The 24,662-nt window shown below is 36.9% G+C and overlaps 2 protein-coding genes and 1 pseudogene across 10 annotated transcripts in view; 2 read left to right on the top strand and 1 right to left on the bottom strand.

Annotated features, from left to right (window-relative positions):
- Positions 1 to 1,089, top strand: part of RMDN1 (regulator of microtubule dynamics 1) — a 53,705-nt gene extending 52,616 nt beyond the window's left edge. For both annotated transcript variants that reach the window (XM_034668272.1, XM_002916897.4), the window contains one exon: positions 434 to 1,089. The gene's annotated coding sequence lies outside the window, so the exon portion shown is untranslated. The remainder of the gene's footprint in view (positions 1 to 433) is intronic.
- Positions 1 to 24,662, bottom strand: part of WWP1 (WW domain containing E3 ubiquitin protein ligase 1) — a 125,172-nt gene that overhangs the window by 14,193 nt on the left and 86,317 nt on the right. For 7 of the 8 annotated variants that reach the window (XM_034668266.1, XM_019797156.2, XM_034668268.1 and 4 more), the window contains 7 exons: positions 21,405 to 21,564; positions 17,591 to 17,724; positions 17,363 to 17,503; positions 13,560 to 13,680; positions 8,526 to 8,630; positions 5,406 to 5,502; positions 4,899 to 4,971 (listed from right to left, as the gene is read on the bottom strand). In XM_034668266.1, the coding sequence (XP_034524157.1) occupies positions 4,899 to 4,971; positions 5,406 to 5,502; positions 8,526 to 8,630; positions 13,560 to 13,680; positions 17,363 to 17,503; positions 17,591 to 17,724; positions 21,405 to 21,564 (831 nt within the window). The remainder of the gene's footprint in view (positions 1 to 4,898; positions 4,972 to 5,405; positions 5,503 to 8,525; positions 8,631 to 13,559; positions 13,681 to 17,362; positions 17,504 to 17,590; positions 17,725 to 21,404; positions 21,565 to 24,662) is intronic. The other variant, XM_034668269.1, reaches the window with a different exon arrangement.
- Positions 983 to 1,083, top strand: LOC117803943 (annotated as a pseudogene).

Genomic DNA, 24,662 nt, shown 5'->3' with positions numbered 1-24,662 from the left:
GTGTTTTCAATAAAACAAACTCTAAAAAGATTTCTAATACAGTATTTCTTAAAGCACATTTGAAAAACTAAATGGAGAGGAAGATATAAAAATTTTGCCAGAAGTATTCTAACAATACACTATATTAACATATACAGATTTCTTATGGCAAGGCAAGCTACTGAAATGAAGTATTACTCATAAAAATATTTTAACATTTCTCAGAGAAAACTGGAATTACAAGTTGTTACAAATCCCCCTAACTTCTCTTGGGTTTTTAAAAGAGTCCATTTCTTTCATTCACTTAACCAGTTATTAAGAATCTATTAGATATTTTTCTGGGAGCTAGTGATAGAGTGATGAAAAACTACAGTCCCTATCCTCATGGAACTTATATTCTGGGGTGGAGAGTGCCAATAAATATATACTTTTTTTGTCTTTTCATTCCTGCCAGACTCAAAGAATTCCCTGTGCTGAGTTCAACTGGATTGCAGCTGGTGGGGTGGGGGGGTCCAGTCCCCACTCTGTCTCGTGAAGTAGCTCTACTGTAGTTAAAACCATTCTGTATTTTCTTTTCTCATAAGGAAAGTTCATTATCCAGGTTACCTTCTACTACCCCATCTGCCTTTGCCCCAACTCCTGTGTGAGAGTCAGGAAACCTGATAAGAGCCTTTTAAGGCAGCCAATTACAATGGTGTTCTTCTCAGACCATTTTATTCCCTTTGTATGAAAAGTTAAATATATTAAATGGTAGCAATTAAGCAGACTGTGTACCTTCTCCCTTACCCCCACGTCATGCTTCAAGGTACACTGATAGCAGAAAGGTCAAGAAGGTATCTTTCAGTACAGTCCTAGACTAAGACAATCTGTCACTTTCTAATTCTTACATCTTTCACATAAAGCCTTGTCAAATTCTGTCATTCTTTCTACTGAATCTCTAGCCTTCTATCACTGCCAGAGATACTTTCCTCAAAAGACATGCCAGTTTAAAAAAACCTGTGCTGTGCTCACTCTGGCAGCACATATACTAAAATCAGAAAATAGAGGTTAGCATGGCCCCTGCACCAGGATGACACGCAAATTTGTGAAGCATTCCATTAAAAAAAAAAAGCTTTGCTGCTTCTAATTCCTATGGACTGAAGGTGTGGGGGAAGGAAGCCTCCCATGCTGTATAGTATACCCCCTATCAACTAGTTTAATGTTCTCCAAGCATTCCATACGCTTTGCTGTCTTACGACATGTTCTACAGCTCTCATAATGTGGGATACCTTTTCTCACTAAGAATCAGTCCAAATGCTACAACTTCCTTCCAAGAATTCTCCTTGAACATCTTAAAGACTTAATAATTCTCCTTTCCATAAGTTCTTTTTATTTCTATTTTGGCATTTACTTTACTCTGTATTACGACTGACTGGTTTCTCCCATTAGGTTCTAAAACCCACGAGGGGCAGTCTTCCCTACTCTCCTAACATTGATCCATTTAGTAAATGTTGAGTTGAACTACATAAGAAAGTAGATTACTTGAAAATATCCAAAACAGGTTCTGTTTTAAGACATTAGGCCAAAGGATGGAGACATACTAAAATCCATTCATCTTTTATTGAGTACTTACTATGTAGATATCAGAATACTGTTTTTAAGTTTTGGTTTAGCTTTTGTTTTAGTTCCAGCTTTGAGTCAAATTTGCTACTTCTTTCTGTCTATAAAAAGGGAAGACACTAATACCTTTCCAACGGACTAAGGGAATAGTACCCCGTTGGCTTGCTATACCACTGTATATAGTCTAAGGAACCCCTGCTCTCAAAGTCGCCACCTCATTGAGCAAAGCACTGGAGATGACAGAACTCCATCTGAGAATTATCAAGACCACTTTCACCAGACTGTAGCACTGCTTACCTTAGTCACTAAAAACTCGAGCGTCTCTGGATCATCAACTGTATTCCACTGATCGAAGTAAATCCCCACCTCTTCCCTGTTCTCTACCTCAGATATTCCATTCTTCCAAACTTCTATTTTATGATTTGCAGTTTTCTACAGTCTGAATAATTCCTCTCTTGCCTTAACCAAAAATCCAGCTAGTCTGAAACATACCATTTCCCCTGCGGCCAATCATCAAAACTTCTCTGAGGCACACGCAATCTAGCTACGCAACCTTCTTTCTGAACATTTTGCTATCCTCTGTTGACTTCTTGGTCACATTCCTTTCATTCACTGAGAGCTTTGGCACCTGGTTCCTGTCCTCGTCTCATTCACTTGGATGACATGCAACAGCCACACATTCTCATCTCCAGTGATCTGTTCCTTGACCCCAGTTACTGACTTCAAGATAACACCTTGAACCTTGTCATTACCAATAAAGGAAATTTCTAATTGAAAAACTATTCTGTCTTTCCAGCTTCCTTCAATTAAAATGGCAACCTATTAGCCCATTACTTTCTCGCCATCCTAGCCTGTCCTCAGACTTTTCCTATCCTTACTTTGTACTTAATCCACAGCCACCCTTATAACCACTACCTTGCAAATCCTTTTAAATCCCTGTCTCTCCCTCTTTTGAATTTACTAGTCAAAATTCAAACACCGAATGAATTCAGCCTTTTCGTTTTTCATTCCTCGGACCTTAACAGCTGAAAATTACTGGAGGAGAGAATCCTACAACTAGACAGACTGGTGTCACTTTATAAAGATCCAAGTAGGCAATCCAATTTTGTGCAGCATTCTTAGCCATAGTTTGCTAGTAAATACTTGTCTACTCTGACAGCTCTTTCTTCTCAAAAGTTTTTACTTTCTTCATTCTTAGTCAAGTGACCTCACCTTATACTTTGAGAAAACAGAAACCAACTGGTAACTCTATAGTTTAAATCCAACTCTTCCTCTGCTTTCACAACAAGGGAAGTGTTCCTGTTTTTATCGAAGGCCAATTCCTTAGCTTGTACTCAGCATCCCAATTCTTTCTGTCTTTCTTGAACTGTCTGCTTTGGTTATGAACCTCTCCCCTGCCTCAACAGTCTCTCTTGTTGGATTTACCAATTTATTCTAGACTGGTGTTCTCAAATTTTTTTTGGTAATGATCCCTTTTTCACACTTTATGTGTGCATTTATTTTGTTGCACTGTATGAAGTGTATGAAAATTTGTCCCCACATAGATATGTAGTTTCTAGTCATTTTTTTCAGGTAATTGTGGCTATTATTCTTAGATATTGTATTAAGCTTGACAAGGTAACACATAATACGAGTTCTGAAATCATATCAAAGAACTTTTTCTACCTTCTTACATAAAACCCAATGGTTTATCTTGTACTCTGAATGGATTTTTTTTACCCATGCATGATTTTGTAACATCATACATTGGTCGGTCATTTGGAAATAATGGTTCACCGAGTTATAAAGTATTTCCAAATGTTGACACAATTATGTAATAGAAAAAAAAAATCACATTGGTTAAATACCACCAATCTCATCAGAAAAGTTTTGGGAAGCTTTCAAGCTCATGGTGGTTGGTATATGCAAGTTTTCCCAAATTTTAATTTTTATCCGAAACCTTTCATCATTGCTAACAAATGCTTCAGTCGTTTCCCCTGAAGTGATAAACTTACTTCATTGCTTTTCAAGAAAATGTCTGCCAAGTAAACAGTTTGTCAGTCATACTTTCAAGTAAAAAAAGCGTTCCATTAAAAAAGCGTTCCATTAAAAAAGCATTCCATTAAAAAAGCAAGCTGCTTCAGCTTTTAACTCAACTGCCAAAGAGCTTTCCCCTCCAGACAACCACAATTCTCTGGTGTATAGAAGAGCTTTATGCAGGCTTCCCATTTTGTCTTACAGAGTACTGAAAAGATACATACTCAAGCATCAAGATTTACTATTTTTTTTACTGCTTCATAAAGTACAATCTTGAAAGAAAATGGCTTACCCTCCCCCCCCCCTTTTGCTTTAAACTGCAGGTGTGCGATGCTGAAGAATGGAGACGGCATTCTGGTGCCACAGCCTTGATTTTTGCTAAGGCACCAGCATTTTTACCCACCGTTGTTTTTGCACCGTAAGTGCAAGTGTCAAAACAAAAAACAAAAAAGGCAAATAACTGCTTAGTATGAAAATAGTTATGACTTCCTGAAAGAACCATGTACCTCCCAAGCTATCACCATCTTTTGCCTGGATGACTCTAACAGTTCTGTTAACTAATCTCCCTGCCTTCAGTCTTGAATTGAATTCCTCCTTCCTCTGTTGCCACAGTGAATTTTCCTGAATCTCATTAGTTGCTATTTAAGACTACTCAAAGGCTTCTAATTACCCTTAGGGTGAAATTTAAGTTCCTCATAATAGCCTACAAGGCTCTACATAATTTAACCCCTGCCTACTCTTCTAAATTCTTTTTATCCCTGTCTCCCCTCATTGACTAAATACCAGTCACACCAGTCACCTTTCATTTCCTCGAAAAACAATTTCTTACTTCTAGGTCTTTGGAATGCACCTTTCCTGTTCCTTCCTGAAGCATGCTATTTATCAAACTCAAACATTATCCTTCCTGAGAAATCTCCCTGACCACACGATCTAGGAGGATCCCTCTAGTTCTTTTTTACAGCACCCTATTTCTTTTGAAGGACCTTCTTAGTATTCAAATAGTTGACTTGTCATTTGTGTTCCCTTCCCCCAGTGGAGTGCAAACTTCATAAAAGGCAGGGAGCACTTCAATTCTATTTTATACATAGTGATTATTCTAAATAATTGTTTAATCAATGGATACATTTCTTAGTATAGTAACCAAGTAGAAATCATTCCAAAGTTACAGAGTGCTATACTAGTCTGTTCTAAAAACTGAAATTCTAGCTACTTTAATGAACAGAACTTATACTGGGTCTTACATATTTAAAAAAAAAAAAAAAATCTCTGGCCTTCACCTTCCTATTTAGGATTCTTGAACTTACCACGTGTGGCTTCTTGGTAACCAGGTGTCTTTGCCAACTTTTTCAATGCAAAATTTTTGAGGCCCATTACTTCCTAAACCAGGAAAATAAGACAAAATTTATCTGGTTCTTTAAACATTTTGGTTTTGACAACTAGTTATATAATAGAACATGTCACATAGTCTTATGACTAATACAGAATACAGTGTAAATCACTTCTGCCTAGAGAAGCTTCTTACTGCTGCAGAAATCCAGCAATAAGAATTAAATCAGTGGAAAAAGAAGTAGCTCTAAAGAATTTTGCTCCCTTCACAATCACCCTAAGGAGCAAAGCAATGGCCAGACTATGTAAGCAGCTTCCATTTTTGTCTTACAAATGTACTTGATATTAACCATTAATTAGTCTTCTGGTAGATACCCTATAGAGAGCACAGAAGAATAATCCTTAGATTCAAGTCTATTTTGTGTCTAAAGGCCATTATTATCACAAACTCATCTACAGAGAAACTGCAGTAAAACTGCATTTACCCATGAGCTCAGCAAATCCTCCTAGAGGTAAACGGCAGGTTCCAGTGACAAACTGTAATAGTCGCATCCTTACTTCATTGTCTGTCTCCTTCACAAACTGTGTAACAAAATCAAATTTACTTTAATATAAATACTAAATCATCTCTAGTACTTAAAATAGTAGACACTTAAATTATTCTTAAATTTCTTCAAGAATTTATTAAGGTTAGGCATATATTAAGTACACTATGAATCTTCAGTTAATCCTCACAAGTGTACAACTGGTTGGCCACTACTATTATTACATCCATCATTATCGAGAGGAAAATTGGAGGCTTCAAAAGGTCATACCACTAAAAGGTAACAGATGTTGATCAGCTACAATATTATAGCTATCACCTATATAGGGCTCCTGCCAAGCTCTGTGCCATATGCCTTTTGTGTGTTTAGCACGTACAATAATACTTGGAGATACGATACTATCATTAGCATCCCTACTGTATATATAAGCAAACAGGCCTACAGAGATAAAACTTTGTCTTTCGCAAACTGCTAATAAGTGGCAGAACATTTGAACTCAGGTCTTGTTGAGCTCTAACGCAGTTGTCCTGACCTGAGTCAACTACCCTTCTCTCCTATAAGCTTCCAAAAACAAATGAACACTTCCCAATCACCATTCCCAATATCCTGAGACATTTTCTCCCACTAAATACTGTTTTCTCAACTCTTTGGATTATTTGTACTTGAAAACTTAAACTATGCATTTTGTTAAAATACCTGGTACATTTACTATCTTCAAAGAGGGACATAAATGTGTAATGTGGTAGAATAAAGATTTGAATTGGTCTGAGTATCTTGTAATAGAAGGCAAGTGAACTTATGGAGCAGTGTGAGAGTAGAAGTATATCTTAAAAAATAAAATTTATAAAAAGTAAAAATATACTTTAAGCATGAGACAAAAAGTGCTAATCATGCTCAAAAACATTTCTGTATAGAACTGTGCTGAGGTAACGTTTCATCAAGACACAAGAAACAGCTTATTACGTCTGGCATAACCAACCCTTTCCCTAGAAGAGACCCAATCTGGAAAACACAACTATTCACTTGGGTTTACATGACTCTAAGCTCAAGCTGCTCAGGTACACAGATACAGATGTCCAAAGGGAAAGTCAGGAAACATGAAGGAATGAAGAAGCTAGTAAAGATTCGAGAAAGGAAGATTGGAGACACCTGCATACATTCTGTATGTGATGCAATTCAGTTATTTTAGGCCTGAAAATGGATTTATTCCTACTTTTTAATTTTTTATTATTTTTTTGTAAGCTCTATGCCTAACATCGGGCTTGAACTCATGACCCTGAGATGAAGAGTCACATGCTCTACCGACTGAGCCAGCCAGTCATTGCTTGTTCATTTTTTGTAACGGGTAATAGATACACCCAGCACACAGTATAGAATTCAAAGGTAGTAAAAGGTACCACATCAAGAGCAGCTTTCACACCTCATGGCCAATTTTTTCGTCTACCTTTTCAGAGATGGTATATTCATATACAGTTGACCCTTGAACAACACGGGTTAGAGGAGCTGACCCCGTGTGCAGTTGGAATCTCAGGAAAATCCACATACAATTTTTGGCTCCCCAAAATTTAACTAATGGCCTACTGTTTACTGATAACATAAACAACATATATTTTGTATACATAGTATATACTATATTCTTACAGTAAGAAAAGCTAGAGAAAAAGTTACTAAGAAAATCATAAGGAAAATACATTTACAATACGGTTCTGCAAAAAAAAAAAATCAACGTAAGTAGACTGGCACAGTTCAAACCCTTGTTTAAGGGTCAGCTGTATCAGTATACACTTTGAATATATAGAATATAAATTGTCCTTTTAACCAAAAGCATATTATACACACCTTCTTTTTCCCTTTAAAATTGTATTAAAACATCTCATTCTCCAGTATTTTTGTTAATTTGCATTAAAAAAAGTAAAAGAATGATTACAAGGTACAGAATTACAAAACAGGTATATTATAATTTATTTACTCAGTTCCCTCCCAAAATAGACATTTAGGTATTTCAAGTCTCTATCAGTGTAACAATAATGGTGCAATAAATATTCTAGCTAGTAGGTGCCATTTTGCATATGTTGAAGTATATCTAGAAGATAAACTTGCCTTAGTGTCTACATTTCTTTAAAGCATTAATAAATAAATGACACATATCCTTATGAAAAGATTCTACTTCCGGAAAGTCTTTCTCTAGTAATAAACAAAATCCCAGGCTTTGTTTTCACTTTAAAATGAAAGTTCAGCATACGTAAACCAGTAGTCCGTCACTGAATTGCTTTTAAGTCTCAGTTAGTGGATTTTTGTGAAGAATATCCCCCTGGCCTAGAGATTTTAAATTCTCAAACACATAAAATGCAAAATCTAATAAACTGTGCTTCAAGATGAGCATGCAGCATGTGGATGAGACCACCCTATTATAGTTTAAGCTAAAACACCAAAAAAAGAAAGAAAAGGGAGTAAGGGAGAGAAAGAAAAAAGAAAAGGAATTCATTCTTGGGCATTATCCTCTAGATTATTCTAATTCCCTAGCATATTATTGCCTTCAGAGGAATTAAGTATCTGCACTGACTTTCGCATTAAAAAAACATACTACTGGGATGCCTGGGTGGCTCAGAAGGTTAAGAGTCTGACTCTTGATCTCAGCTCAGATCTTGATCTCAGGGTCGTGAGTTTAAGCCCCACACTGGGCTTCCACACCAGGCGTGGAGGCTACTTAAACAAAAAACAAAGAAAACGTACTTCCTCTTTTACTTCTAGAATTAAGTAGAAATTATAAAATACTTTGATACTACTAGAAAAACATGTTAAACCTACAGGTATTACAATTAAACTACTACTTAAAGAAGATTCTATCATTCATTCTCCCATTTAGGAAAACAATCAAAATAAGCAATGGAAACTCCTTTAACAAATGTTCGCATATTCAACTTCTGATTTATAATTCAGAGACTAAAAACCAGGTCCAAAGGCAGACTGAATTTTAAAAATGAACTGTTTTTTAAACCACTGTCTCATGAGAAAACATTTTCTTTGAACCCTCTGTTTCAAGAAAATAAAAGCAACTACCTGCCAAAACCAAATGATTTGCTTGCTGTTTCTTGTATAATGTCGATACACAGTATTTCTCTGCCAGTCTGCCAAGTCAACCTCCTGCATGCCACACAACATAACCTGGGAAATGAACACAGTAGCAGGTCACGGTACAGAGGTAGTGAAGAGAATAACTACATGACTCAAATTTGCTAATGAATACCTATGCACATGCCCAATTATGTGCACAGCTAGATGCATGACAACTAATGATCACAGTAAGCAGATCCAACAAAATTTGTAGCAGTTTAGAATAAGGATTCTTTGGTACTTTGTCTTTTCCATGTTTACTGAACTCAAACTGAAAGCTTTTAAGAGTTACTATTCTTCAAGAAAAATATCAGCTATGCTAAAAGAATCTCTTCCTAAAATATATCCCAAATTAGGTGTCCAAATTATTAGTTTCAAACAAAATTTCTGGTTCTTTTTAATCTACGCTATCTTCTCTATTTAAAGTCAAAAATATACTAATTCCTGTTATTAATTTTTCCAGGCTTTGGGAATAAAATTTTCACATAAGCCCAGTGTATACATATGGGATAAAAGCTATTTTTGGCATAATGAGATAGTCTAATACTTATTTCCTTTCTCAATTAATTTTGAGCTACACTTCATATGCAATAACATGCAGGTGTTCTAAATATAGAGTTAGATGAGTTTTGACATATAAAGATGTAAGATGTAGAATATTCCCACTGAAGTCCCTTTTTGCAGTCAAAAATACCATCTTCGTCTTTGGCTCTACATGATTAATGACATCATCACAGATTAAATTTTTGAGGATGTCATTCATATATATGGTACACGATCAACAATCTTTTCTGTTGTCTCCACCCTCTGCCTCCCTCCATCAACAAAATGTTTATGAGACCCACCCACATTGTTGTGGGTGCCATAATTTCATATTGCTGAGTGGTATTTCATTATATGACTCTACAATAATTTACCTATCCATTTACTTCTTAATGGTCATTTAGAGGTTACTTCAAATTTCTGGCTTTGATGAATAAAGCTGTGATGAACATTTATGGAAAAATCTTTGTATGAAGATCACATATTTTATTTCACTTGAGTAAATACCTAATAGTGGAACTGCTAGGGCATAAGAGGCTGATACATATGTTTAACATTATAAGACACTTTCAACATTATCCCAAAGTGGTATTTCACTTAGCTTTCTTTAATTCTTAATTCTTTAATTTTTAATTCTCATTTCCCCAATAATGAATATGTTTCATGTGCTTACTTGCCATCACAGCTTCCTTTGTGAAATGAGTCTTTGCCCATTCTAGAAAATTTCTTTTTACTGAGTTGTAAGAGTTTATATATGTATATACACATAACAATATATATAAAATGTGTGGCTAATTGTTTTGTGTTCTTCCAAGAAACTTCTGCCCATACTAAGATTTTTCTCCTATTTTCTTTTTCAGCTTTCATATTTACATTTATGTTTTAAATTAATCTTTCTTCATGGGCTAAAGTAGGGGTCAAGGTTAATTTTCTAACATATGGACATCTAGTCGATCCAGCATCATTTGTTTAAAAGATTTTCTCTTTCCCCATTGAAAAATATCAGCACTACTGTTGAAAATCATAGACCCATCTATATATTACCATATGTGGGTCTATTTCTGGACTCTCTTAGTGTTCCACTGATCTGTGTATCCTTTCAAAAATACCACACTATCTCAATTACTATGGCTTAATAATTTTTGAAATCATATAGTAAAGAACATCCTCCAAGTTTGTCCTTTTTCAAAATTAATTGTGGGACACCTGGGTGGCTCAGGTTAAGCGTCTGCCTTCGGCTCAGGTCATGATCCCAGGGTTCTGGGATTGAGCCCTGCATTGGGCTTCTTGCTCAGTAGGGAGCCTGCTTCCCTCTTTGCCTACTGCTCCCGCTACTTGTGCCCCCGCCCCTCTGACAAATAAATAATAATTAAAAAAAAATGTTTCAGCTTATCTAGCACCTTTGCATTTCCTTGTAATTTTTAGAATCAGCCTGTCGATTTCTACAAAAAATTCTTCCAGATGCGGATTGGGATTGCGTTGAATATACATATCAATTTAGAGAGAAATGACATTTTTTAATATTGAGTCTTCTAATACACATGATGTATTTCTTCATTTATTAAAGTCATCTTTAATTTTTCTGAGCAATGTTTTGTGTTTTTAGGTATAGAGCTCTTGCATGCTCTTGGTTAAATTTGTTTATTTTTTGGATGCTTTAGTACATAAAACTTCAAGATTTCAATTTCCAATTGTTGCTGGTACAAAGAAGATATACACTTGATTTTTAAATTACTGGCCTTCTATTCTGTGCTCTTGCTAAATTCACTGTTATTTCTAGTAGTTTTTTTTGGGGGGGAGTTCCTTAGGATTTTCTGGGTTGACAATCATGTTATCATCTATGAGTAAAGGCCATTTTTTACTCCTTTCCAGTCTTTATGATGAAGTTTTTATTTCTCCTTTTGCCTCACTGCACTGGCTAGGCCATCTGGTACAATGGGGAATATAAAGGATGAGAATAGACACCTTTGCACTCTTCCCAACTTCAATATGAAGTATTCATGGTATCACCAATCAGAATGATGTCAGGGTGTATATTTTTTTGTTGATGCCCTTTAACAAACTAAGAAAGTTGCTCTCTATTCCTAATGTGATGAGAGTTTTTACAAGGAATGATTGTTACATCATCTTACTTTAAACAGATTTTAACTTCTAAAGGGCCGTGACTATGTATAAATATTATTTCGAATAATGGTATGCATGGCCATTACTGTGATATTATTCATGGTTAAGAGAGATGATGAATGGCAGTAAAAGAACAACAGACTAGGAATTACAATCAACAAAAAGCCAAACAACAGAAAAGATCTATATTTTCTCACAGCTCTGTACTATGAGCTAAAGGCAAATCAGTAACCAATAAGGGCTTTAGTCTCCTTATGTGTAAAAGGAAATCATCATATGGCCCCACTATTTTACAGGGCAACGGGTGAGACAACTATAAACTCTACCAAGGGCTATATAAAAGTATGTGCCTATTCATATCCTTTTACATCTACTGTCTTAGTTTCATCTGTGCTCTAATGTTGGGCTCTGGCCATAACATCCCTCTTTCACTAAGTGAGCCTCTAAAATAGGAGCTTTTAATGGGGGGTATAGAATATTTAGGTGTATGCATTTTGAAGACACAAAATTATTTAATTTTTTTCAGATTCTTAATGAAGTCTGGGATTTAAAAAAAGATTAATAGCACTCTAAAAAATATCTTCCATTCCATTCTTTTGATGTGTTTCTGCTAATCTGCAGTCAAGCTCTTAAAAGAAAGAGACATTAACTGGATTTTATAGAGTCTACATTATCATCCAGTTTGAGAGTCCTGATTTTCATATACTTGTCAGTTTCCAGAAGGCTAATTTCTATATATGAATATTACTGTATACAATTTATAATGCTAATTTTTTACAGGCACATTTGATTATAGAACAAACCAAGTTTCTTTTTCTTTTTTTTCTTTTTTAAAGATTTTATTGATTTATTGGACAGAGAGAGAGAGACAGCGAGAGAGAGGGAACACCCCAGGAGGGGTGGGAGAGGGAGAAACAGGCTTCCCGCTGCGCAGGGAACCCGATGCGGGGCTTGATCCCAGGACCCTGAGATCATGACCTGAGCCGAAGGCAGACGCTTAATGACTAAGCCACCCAGGTACCCGCAAACCAAGTTTCTTAACAGAGAACTGAAGATAGCTAAAGTTAAGATACTACATCCAAAGAAGGCAGAGAATACCAAGGAATATCCTAACAGCCCTGCCTATGTTCTAATCTATATGGGGAAAGAAGACTTAAAGAATTCACCATAACTAATCATTAGAGAAATACGAAATCAAAACCACAATGGGATATCAACTTATACCCTATTAGGGTTGGCTACTGTAACAAAGCAGAAAATAACAAGTGTGGGCAAAGATGTGGAGAAATTGGAATCCTTGCACACTTTTGGTGGGAATGCAATATATGGTATAGCCACTGCAGAAAATAGTGGTAGTTCCTCAAATAATTAAACACAGAATTACTTTAAGATCCAGCAATACCACTCCTGGGTATATATCCAACATAACTGAGAACGGTGTCTCTAAGAGGTAACTATATATCCATGTTCACAGCAGTATTATTCACAATAACCAAAAGGTAGAAGCAAACCAAATATCCAGTGACTAATGAATGGATAAAGAAAATGTGGTATATACGTACAATGGAATATTATTTAGCCCTAAAAAGGAAAGAAATTCTTACACATGCTACAATATGGATAAACTATGAGGACATTATGTTAAGTGAAATGAGCCAGTCACAGTAAGACAAATACTGCATGAGGTCACTTATAGGAGATAGGAAGAATAGTCAAACTCATAGTAAGAACGGTGGGGTCAGGGAAAGGGAAATGGGGAGCTGTTTAATGGATACACAGTTTCAGTTTTGCAAAATGAAAATCCTCAAAATTGGCTGCACAGTGTGAGTATACTTAACATTACTGAACTGTACACTTAGAAATGTTCAAAATGGTAAATTTTATTATGTGTATTTTACTCTCTCCCATCCCCCCAAAAAGAATTTCTGATATACTTCTAACACGTCTAAATATAGTTAAGACCACTAAGAACTCCTGACCTAAAAAACTGATCTTTCAGGGAAACCCACCATCAAACCAGGATTTCATTAAGCTCCCCAGCTTATTAGTAAGGAAGGTTACACTCTCTCTTCAGAACCCCTAACAGTGGGCACTGATGAATGATTTTGTGCCCATGACATCATCATGGTTCAGAGAACTTAAGACTTATCACCCCATGCTAGGATTTCAATACCCCCTGAACACTGGCATGAATAAGAGGTTTCAAGATTGTGCCACATCATTTAAAAATATATGGACATCCTCCTATAGAAGCACAAAAATAGTTCATTCTCCCAATGACATTTCCTAAATGGCATAATAAAAGAGCCTCACCTCCAGTTCTTTCTCATCAAAGTACTGTAGCCATTGAAGAGGGACGACTTCATTGAAACCATCAAGGAAAGCTTTGGTCTGTTCCTGCACTCCTCGAGAAAAACGCCACTCTGTCATTAAACTGAAAATAAAGACGGTATTTAAAAATAATTTGTTATGTGAGGTGAAAGCTTGGAAACACAAAGTACTTCTGAAATTCTTTCTCTTTTTCCAAATATGCTATATGTATGTAACATATATATGTTGATGCTGTGTATGTAAGCAGTTTAAGAGTTAACACATGGTTCCCCATGAGGAAATCAGTTCCAGCACATCAACAGCTAAAAAGGATGCTTTTCAAAATAGGAAGTTTTTTATTTGTCAGTAGAACAGCCACATTTGGAGCACGCACTTCCTGTGCATGTGTAAACAAATAATTCCAAATATTGTGTGCTGACACAGTAAGGGAAAGGCTACGATCATTCAACAGGTTCTCCTAGCAAACCATTTGCCAAAGATTTGAGATGGCTTAAAGCTGGAGAACTGGTTCTTTACATGCTTATTAGAACACAAAGATTTCCTAACAGAATAGAAAAAATAATGTAAGATGAAAATAAAACATTCAGAGGAGACATATAAAACAGATGTAGAGGAGGGAAGTGTAATAAAGAAGGAAGGATGAGAATCTCTATGGCAATGCAGAATCTCCACCAGGGGCCTCTTACTGATAGTAGGTGGGTCCGGAGGTTCCTGCAAGGAACAGCACAGACTACTGATGAGGAGAAGCCACTGATACCACCAGAAAAAAGGAAAGGCAATTTACCCACATTCCTCCCCTTCCGGGGTTCCAGAGAAAGCTGGTCTTCTCTGCTGAGGCAAACTTTTCATCCTTGCTGCCTCCACAGCTGTTCATCAAGTACTCGCCCTCTTTTGCCCATGCCCTACCTTCCCACCCTCTTCCCATTTGCCCACATGGGTGCTCAGACTATTGCTTTCCGAAACCCTTCCTTCAACCCAGTGTTTCTTTTTAATTATTCTCTCTCCTCTCTTTACCACCACTCCTACTTAAAAAGTACTCTATACTTCACTGTCTAAAAAGTACTCTATACTTCACTGTCTCACCTCCTGTTCACCCAAATTTTAAACCACTGTAATGGTCTGGGATTTTCAACATCTCTCCCAGTGGGAAAAACAAAACAACTTTCTTCACAAATGTCACCAAAGAACTCTAAATGGCCGAGCCCCGTGCCCTCTTCAAAATTACTCCTGTTGCATGAACTTCCTGAACACTGGGCGTCAGCATTCCCAAGCCTCACATAGTTCTTCCCTGGTCAATATCACCATTCCCGATCTAATCCAACTTTGGCTACTCCTTTGTTTCCTTCATTGGTTTCAGTGTTCCAGAAATGTTGGTATCACTGAGATCTCTGCCTTTTTTTCTTTTCTCGCTATTTATACTTAAACATGATATCTATCATCAATTACCTAAGTTTTAACTATCATAGAAAAGCCAGTAATTCTTAAATTCCCAGATCCTGCTTTCCTCCTAAGATATTAAGATATAAAGGTTCTCTCCTTGGATATCCTGCTAACACATGGAACTATTAACCAATCCAGAAACCTCAAATACTTCATTTGCTAGTATTTTCCCCACCATGTGTAATTGGTCACCGAATCTGAACTATTCTATTCTTGTAATATCCTGAAAAATCCATCTCTACTGTGTCCTGTTTCAGGCCATAGATACTGAATTACTAGGAGAATGAAAGAGCCTCTTAACTATGCTCTGATCTCTAACTACTTCTTTCTATACATCCCTTCCAGTTTGTCCTCCATAAAGATGCCAGAATTAGCCTTCCAGGAACAATTCTAATCATCTCATCTTGGTTGTGGTTAGTTTTTGATCACTTTTATATGAGAGCAAAAATCCAGGTTTCTTAGACGTAAGAGTTTCCTTAGACTAATGCACAATCTGGCTACCACTCGAGGTTCCTAGCTAGCCACTATTTCTCACCATGATATACCACTCCCACAGTGCTGAGGTGGTAGATTCACAGGATAAATTAATCCCCTCAATACCTCAATTCCTCTGCTCCTGCTATTTCCTTCCCCCCAAAAGCTCTCCATCTATCAGGCAAGCTTCCATTCATCTTTTCAGACCTAGGAAGAACTTTTTTCCTCAGTCCTCCCAGCAGAATCAATGGCTTCCTTCCCACTTTGGATTCTGACAGCATTTGATTCACCTTTCTACCATTCATTTACTCACAGATTCACTGAGGTCCTACGCTGTACACTAAAAACAAAATATCACAACTAAAAAGTTATGCTTAAGGAAGTTTTGTGTTGCCTTTGTTTGTAGTGGCCCAAACTGGACACAACCTGAATGACACCTATAAGCAAAAATGACTGACGAATTATAGAGTGGATATACCATAATTGATCTAGCTATTAGAAAATTTGTTATATCTATCTTTACTGACATGGAGGATGGAAAAAGGAAGCTAGAGAGTAACATGATATGATCCCATTTTTGAAACAAGTATCAAGAACAACATAAAAATTTGAGACAAAAGTGATACCGAGAATCCAAGCATAAAAGAACATGAAAATGGTAGTACCATTAATAGAGATAGGTCAAGTGAGGCAACAGGAAAAAAAAGAGAGAGAAATTTAATTTTGACATGTTAAATTTAATACAAGTGATTCAGGAGCTGAAGAGTGGGCCAACTATGGCCCATGGGGCCAATCCAGCTTGTTTTGTATACAGCACGTGAACTAAGAATAGTCTTTACTTTTTAAAAATAATGGCAGAGAAAATATTGAAAGAATAGGTCATGCTTTGAAAATTATATGAAATCAAATTTCAGAGTCCATAGTAGTTTTACTGGAACACAGCTACACATAACCGTTCATATTCTGTCTATGTGCTTTCGTGCTATAACAGCAGAGTAGAATAGTTCCAAGAGAGATTGTAGGTGGCTCACATGCCTAAAATATTTACTCTCTGGTTCTGTCCTGGAAAAATATGGATTTACCCTGCTGGCAAATGGAAATTGTATCTAAAGTTCAGATATTACTAACAGAAAACTGAAGCCACGGTAACAGGCTATTTAGAAAAGCACATTAAATAAAGAACTGGGAAGAACATGCACGTTTAAGAAATGGAGATTTAGATAACCATCATTACAGAGAAAGTGAAGAAAATCCATACGGTGCAGGATCACGGAATTCAAGGGAACAAAGAATTTCAAGACAGGCTGTGGCGGGTACTGTGAAAAGAGTAAGTTAAAGAGGAAAAGTGAGCTGGGGGAGGAACTGAGCATCAGACTGCTGGGCACGGCCTGGCCTCCAGCCTGGGCTTCGCTACTACCTGACAGCACCCTGGGTGCTTCATCTAGAAATAAAGAAGCTGCACAGTCTTTGCAAAGCCCTTTTTTTAGCCTCACTGTTCCATAAATTTTGATCTGGACAAAGGCAGAATGCTTACAGCAAGCAGAAGTGGGAAAGTGAAGGTCACTATTTATTGTCTTATTTCAAGAACACTGGTACTGTTGAGAAAAACTTAAATAAATGTACATCAGAGGCAAGAGAAGTTATTTTAGTACATTAGAATTTCTGAGTCCTGTTAGAGCATGTTTATAAACTGAGATGAAGACTCAGTAGAGAGCAAATGACAAAAAAGGGTAAGTGAAAGGAGGAATGAATGTGCAACAGCTTCCCAGAGGAGTGAACATGGGATCAAATTAAGGGCACAGATAGAGGACTCAGTTCTGACACACTCCAGAAGTTCTAGAGATTAAGGTCAATCAGGTGTATCACCTTACCCAATATATTCATCTTTGTTCTCCTCAGTCACCAGGATATTGGAACCTCCCAACTTCAGGTCATGCGAAGTAACCTTTCCCAAAATTTCCATGTCAACAGAAAAGTACATTTCTAAGCCACATTCTTCAATGTTGTTATCTCTGGGTGATATAAATATATATCAACTAATTAACATGATATCTAAATTGGCTTCGAGAAAATGTCTATTGAAAGATAAATCTTCAAACCTTATCCAGATAAGGGAGTTATAAAATTCAGTATCAATAGATTCCAAATCCTTAATAGTCAGTTTTTTACTTAGCATACGCTTGTAGAATGGTAAAGAGAAACCAGTATCAATAAACTTCCCATGAAAAAGTGCCTGCCAAGAGAAATAAAAAATTTTACTTAAAAATCTGTAAAAATAATTTTCTTATTCAGAGCACAATGATAACAGAGAAATCATGAGGCTTCACAGGCCAAAATAAGCACGTAAGTAAGTAACCAGGATGAATCATGAAAACCAAAATATTAAAAATGGTTAAGTATGAAACACAAATTACAGAGTTAAATGACTTCAAACACTTAGTTCTATCACGTCCGATCAGTAATTGTCAATGAGGATGGTAAAAGAACAGTATCAAACCCCCACTCTTTCCGGTATATTTTATAAATTAAATTAACCTAACTGGATGCAGAAATATGGACGGAGCCTCAGGGCTCCTGTGCATGCACCTGGCAAGACCCCTTCTCCACTCCTTTCTGACCACAGTTGCCTAAGAGATTTGCAGGACTGACCCCATTTGCCTTCACTCCTGCTCACAATAGCCAACAAAGGAAGCGCCAGACCCCCTCAGCACCCCGATTCTCACCACCAACTGCCCATCCATCTCAAAATCCAATTCCATTTCTCACACCTCCCCTAACTCCCAAAACCATCTCTATGCTTTGCCTTCCGAAGCTCATGATCCATCATTAACAAAATCCCCCACAGACTCCTTCTTTGAAGATCCTTCAGCATCTTGGTTTAACAAGCATCTAGCATTTTTCTCAAGACTTTGCTTCTGCCCAAGTCCTCCCAAAGGGGTGCTGTTTCTCTCCCATCCCCCTCATGTCACCAGGCCTGGAAGTGGGGCAGGTGTTGCTCCTCATGACTAATTCCTCCTCCCCAAATCTGCCCGTCTTAAAGCTCATGGCTTTATAGAGCCCCGAGTGGCCACGGCCCCACCCCTGCCCCACTTTGCTGCCATCAGCCCTAGATCTCTGAGTTTCTCCTTGTTACTCCCTCAAAATGCTATGTTCTTCTACACTACCGTCATAATTTTAGACATTCCAACATCTACAGTGATGATTCTCTTACTACCCTGACTTTTTAGTCCTTTCAATAACCTTAGTCTCACTTAGCTACACATTCTCGACATCATACCTCAGATACTAGTATTAGCAATAACTGCATTCCTTCACAAACTCAATTTCAACCATCACCTAATTTTCTAGCTCACTGCCTTTTGCCATGGTATCTGCAATTTTTGACCCCAATGAGATCTAAAAAACACATGGAACCTTATTACTGTTTCTCAGCTTCTCAACAAAGCTATTTCTCTCTCTATTCAGTTTTGATTCCATCATCAATCATTAAAATTACTCCCGTGTACACCTTCAAACCCAGCCTCTCCTCAAAGAAATTCTGGCAAAATCCAAAGCCTAGCTAAACACAACCCTTAACCTACTCCAGGCCTGTGCCTGGGTATTGGAACATGCTAGAAATCCATATACAACCATGCTGACTAGTTCATGATCAACAACCTCCAGTGGGAACTTAGTGCTGCCTGATAATCATATTTCCCCACTGCACTCCCTCTCCCAGGTGACTATTATTCCTCAAATACTTTTCCCTACTCCTCACTCTGAGCTAATTATCTTGCTTTCTATTTCACTGAGGAAACAGAAGTCACCAGAAGAGAATTTTTGTGTGTTCCACCACATCTGCTCACTACTAGCACCTGAATCTATATACTCTATTAAGTTATCTATTACTTCTCTGTGTGCCACACATCTCTCCTACTCAAGGTCACTGCTCCCATATTCCCTATCTCTTTGACTTCATCAAATTAATTCTTCTTACTTATCATTATCTGTATGTAAATGTTTTATTCTCCTCCCATTCTAGATACTGCCCAATTTCCCTATCACCCTTTATGGCAAACTTCCTTAAAAGATTTGTTTATATTTGTTGTCTCCATTTCTCCTTCTGTTCTCTCTGGATTTCACTTCCACCAATCAATTGTTCCTCACTACTGCTCCTGAATCTTTCCCCTGGCCAAATCAAATGGTTACTTCTAAGATCTCCTCTTGCTTATCATAGCAGCACTGGACAGGGCTGACCACCTTCCCTAGTCCTCTGGCAACTGTTCTTATTTGATTCTCCGACCCCCTACTCCTCAGCTCTTTTGTTGGTTCCCTCTCATCAACTTGACTGGCAAATGTCCTTAAACTTCTTCTGTCCACGTTACTCCTTAAACAATCACATCGCCCTAACCTAGCTAGATAACCCCTAATCGCCAGACTTATATACCCAACTCCCTATTCTACATCTCCATTTGGATGTCTATAGGTATCTTAAACTTAACAAACCAAATCCAATTTTTCCCCCCAAATCCAAATTCCTGATTTTTCCCAACCCCACAACCCTTAGGAAACAGCAACTGCAACCAAACACACAGGCCATAAATTTTGGCCTCATACTTGACTCACACCGTGCATTTAAGCTCCCCAAAAGTTCTGTTAGCTCTAACTACAGAATATATCCAGAATCCCAACCACTTTTCTCACTACCTCCATTGCTAGACCACTCAAGTTCAAGCCACTATCAACTGTCACCTCGATTGTTGCAAATCATCTCCCTGCTTCCACTGTTACTCTCTTCTGCCCCCAATTACAGTCTCTTCTACACAGCAGCCAGATCATGTTACTTACATCATGTCATTCTCTGCTCAAAACCCATTAGTGAATTTCCTAGAAGTCCCACACGGTACCTTTCAACCCCATCTCCCACCAAATTCTCTCTCATATACTCTGCTCCATGAATGCCATTTTTCAATCAAAGATATAATTCCACTTTGGAGCCTTTTTCTTGCTATTCCTTATGTCTAGAATGTTATTCCCCAAGATATATGCATCATTCAATCCTTGCTTTCACGTTTCTGTTCATGTGTTATCTCCCAGAGAGTCCACCTCTAATCGTGCCATATAAAAAAGCAACACTCCTTTTCCCTCGGCACATACTTATGTGTTATTCTGTCTCCCTCTGATAGAATTCAGAACCCTGAGAGCAGGGACTCTGTCTTTTTATCATGGTCTCATCTCTGTCATACTACGATGCCACAGTAGGCGCTCAATAAATATTTGCTGAGGGGCGCCTGGGTGGCACAGAGGTTAAGTGTCTGCCTTCGGCTCAGGGCGTGATCCCAGTGTTATGGGATCGAGCCCCACATCAGGCTCCTCCGCTGGGAGCCTGCTTCTTCCTCTCCCACTCCCCCTGCTTGTGTTCCCTCTCTCGCTGGCTGTCTCTATCTCTGTCAAATAAATAAATAAAATCTTAAAAAAAAAAAAATAAAAATAAATATTTGCTGAGTGAATAGACAGAAAGTACAAATAAATACAAACACTTCTGAAAAGACAATAGTCCCACAAGAGTTTCTGCAAAGCTCTGAAAATTCCCAAAACATCAGTCAAGTGCAATTGTCATACAATGCAGATTTTCCTTTTACGCAGAAGTAGTCACACCATAATTAAGCTTTAATTTATAAAATGAAAGAACTTTTAAAGACTAAGCAGCTACATCAATGATCCTCATATTCATAATCTTGATTTCATACAGGTACTCAAAAAATATGGTCCTCTCCTTTCTAGGCAAACTTCCTTGGTAACAAAATTTGTGAATATATACAACCAAGGAAAACGTGGATCATGCTTTTAAGTCCTCTCCAAAATACTTTTGAAATAAGCAAGTTTAAATAAATAAATGAATGAATAAATAAATAAAGGAAAATAAGAACTTACCATAGCAATAAAGCGACCAATAAAACAGAAGTATGAAAGATGGTCTGGGTTAATGGTTGATGCTGGATTTATTTGTAGACAATAGTTGTTCTTGCCAGCATACTCAAATAAGCAATACATGGGGTTCAAAACTTCATGTGAAAGCAAGAAAAACCATTCTCTAAAAGAAAATAAGATTATTTTTTAGCATTCATACATACAGGAATTTAAAAACAAATCTTAAATACACTCATGCACACATCATATCTCTGCTCAACAGCCTTTAATAACTCCGCTGCCCAATTCCTCAGCTCTCCTCCAGTTAAGTCTTCCTATGATCTGGCCCTCCACTCAGTTACCTGCAGTTCCTATGATGCCAAACTACAAACTCGGTGCTACTCACAGATAACATGCTTATTTCTATCCCATACTTTTGTTTGGGTACGTCTCCTCAGTGTCAACTCAGCCTATGTAGCTCCCACTTTTGCTTTCAGTCCAATTGAAATTCATCCCACTTCAATTTTTTGAGGGAACTTTCAGCATATTTATTTGTATCAATCACTGAATACTTGGTCATACTGTGATAACAACCACAATATTATTCATTTTCCTGTACGTGACCTGCCCATCCACTAGATGAGAAGCTCCTCAAAAGCAAAGGCCAAGTCTTCATATATATTTTTGTATCCTTAACTCACAGGCATTCTAGGATCTATATGCAACAGGATTTAGTAAGTATTTGCCGGTGATACTGACATACACAGCACTGCTGCTATGGAACAGTTTTAGTTTTATTGCCAACATATTACAAATGGAACTAAAATGAAACACATGAAATCTTTAAATGTAATAAGCATTCTCTAACTTATTACCACCTATTTTGCCTCATTTATCAAAGTCTAATAATGAAATCCAACTAGATAAAAGATTAATAATTCATATTACAAAATAAACCCAATCTGCAAGACTCTCTTAAACATCAATTTCTTCTAAAGCAGGGTTCCAAGCTCAAATGCTTATAGTGATCAGTACACGTGGCTTCCTTCTCTGCTTGGGCCTCACATTCTCTACTTAACCAACAATCCCCCATTCTTCATTGTATCCCTGATAAAAGTTATTCCAATTTTAAGGAAGAATTCTTTCTAAGCAGATAATCATTGTCCTGAGATGACAGCGCAGTGGTGGGCACAGAGTGAAAAAGAGTGTATCTATCCTACAGGGCTGAATCAGCTATGCAGATTCAGCCAATTGATACCATGTCAGAAGGTGGGAACATGGGTTTAGGGTTTTTAAAGAGAAGGCAGAAATCTTGATTCTTAAACATAATCTAGTGATTTTCTTTAATGCTGTCAAGTAATTGAAAAAAAAATTAAAATCACAATGGGAACCATTACTAGGCACCTAAATCTGGCCTGGAAGCCCATTTACAAAAGCTTTTCTAAAGCTTTAAAAGATAATCTCAGAAACTGCCTGATCGAGATAGAGAAGGGAGTCTTTCCCTAAACAAAATCAACTAAGAAATGATAAACACCAATTCACAAAACTAAATCCAGTCCCAAAGTAGTAGTTGAACCAAGTGACTTCCCACTGTAACAAGAACCCCAGGGGAAAGGACTGACAGATCTGTGAGAATGTGTTTAGACACAAAAAAACTAGAAATAAACTTTCTAGTTGCTGCAGATTACTTTTAGCAAACAGCAACCCACAGAAAACTGAATACATTCAAAGGAAGAATGCCTATACATGGTATCTGACCTATATACCCTGACACTAAAAGAAAAGAAGGAAAAATTATAACTAACAAGAGGTGGAAGAGTTCACTTTCAACACATCCTTTTCTATACTCTCAAATAAACTAAAGATATACCAGAGGTTGAAAAAATTATGAGACAACAGATGAGCTAGCAGAGCCTAGAGAAGAAAATGAAGAAAATAGTAAAGCCACTAATGAAGAAAAATCACATTAGAAGCAACAAAATGTAGGGCAGTACTGCATACAGTAACATGAGGATAGGTTTGAGAAAATCAAAACAAAATGGAAAAGCAGAAAGATAAAAATAATCAGGGAAAAGATGACAGACATGTAAAACTGACAAAGAAGATTCCACATACCCATGACTGATGTTCCTGAAGAAAAATGGAACAAATGGAACAGAAAAAATATTCAAAGACATAATAGAAGAAAATTTCCCTTAAATTAAGAAAGATCTTAATATGTTCCTAAGAAAAGATATAAAACAATCAACAATGAAATTAATGAACTTCAAGGAAAAGGACTGTGTGGGCATCCAAAGGGGGAAAAAAAAGTTTCCTACAAGGAGCTGGCCTTCCACTTGACATGCTGTAACATTCAGTGCTAGAAGACAGTGAAGCAATGTCTACAGAGTAGTGGAGAAGCTAGTGTTGCATAAGCAATTTGTATCTAGTGAAGTTATTAATATACAAAAGCAACAGAAATCACATTTTCAAACATGCAAAACTAAAGGATTATACCACCCTTGTGAACCCTTGAATAAACCAAAACAGGAATACATGAATCAAAATTAAGAATTTGGGAATAAGAAAATCATGGTATGGAGTAACTGAATATATGTGTTAAAACCCTCAAAACATAAAACTAGATCCAAAAAGTTAAGGTAACTATGAGTACAGACAAACATATGAATGTTATAAAGTCAGACACTGTAAAAAATAAAACCATATTTCATTTCTAAGGTATATTTTTCTTTTTAATGTCTGAACATTCCTGAAACTGAGATAAACCATAATAGATGTGATATGAACACTTATTGTGATAGGTAGTGTTCCTTTTCTGAAAAAACTTAATAATGCACTGGAAAAGAAAATAGGCTAATTAACCAAACCTCTGATAATCCCACGTATATGCTCCCACCTATCTCTTTCTGCCTGCTGTACTGAAATTGTGATTTTGTAATTCTGTACACCTCTGAAATATTAGTTTAAAAAGATCTGTTCCTATGAAAAGAAGGTTTTATTCTTTTAAAAGATATAAAGGAATGTTCTGCTAAAAAATAAATCATTGTCAAATTAGGTTGGGCAAAGCAAAAATTTTTAAAGTTGTTCATTAAAAAATTAAAAGGATTTCCCACTCATATTGCTTCACATTTTCCACTGTTAACAATGTATTTAATGAATATGAAAAACTATTCTCAAAAGGACTCCGACTGGATTAAAATACAAACATAAAACCAACATACTCTTATAATAGCAAAGATTAAGAAACAACCTTATGCATGCTGATCCATTAATTATGGTATC

Source organism: Ailuropoda melanoleuca, chromosome 9, assembly GCF_002007445.2.
Source record: "Ailuropoda melanoleuca isolate Jingjing chromosome 9, ASM200744v2, whole genome shotgun sequence".
Taxonomy (NCBI): Eukaryota; Metazoa; Chordata; class Mammalia; order Carnivora; family Ursidae; genus Ailuropoda; species Ailuropoda melanoleuca.
Note: the sequence above shows the minus strand (reverse complement) of the source record. Positions and strands in the feature narration are given on the sequence as shown.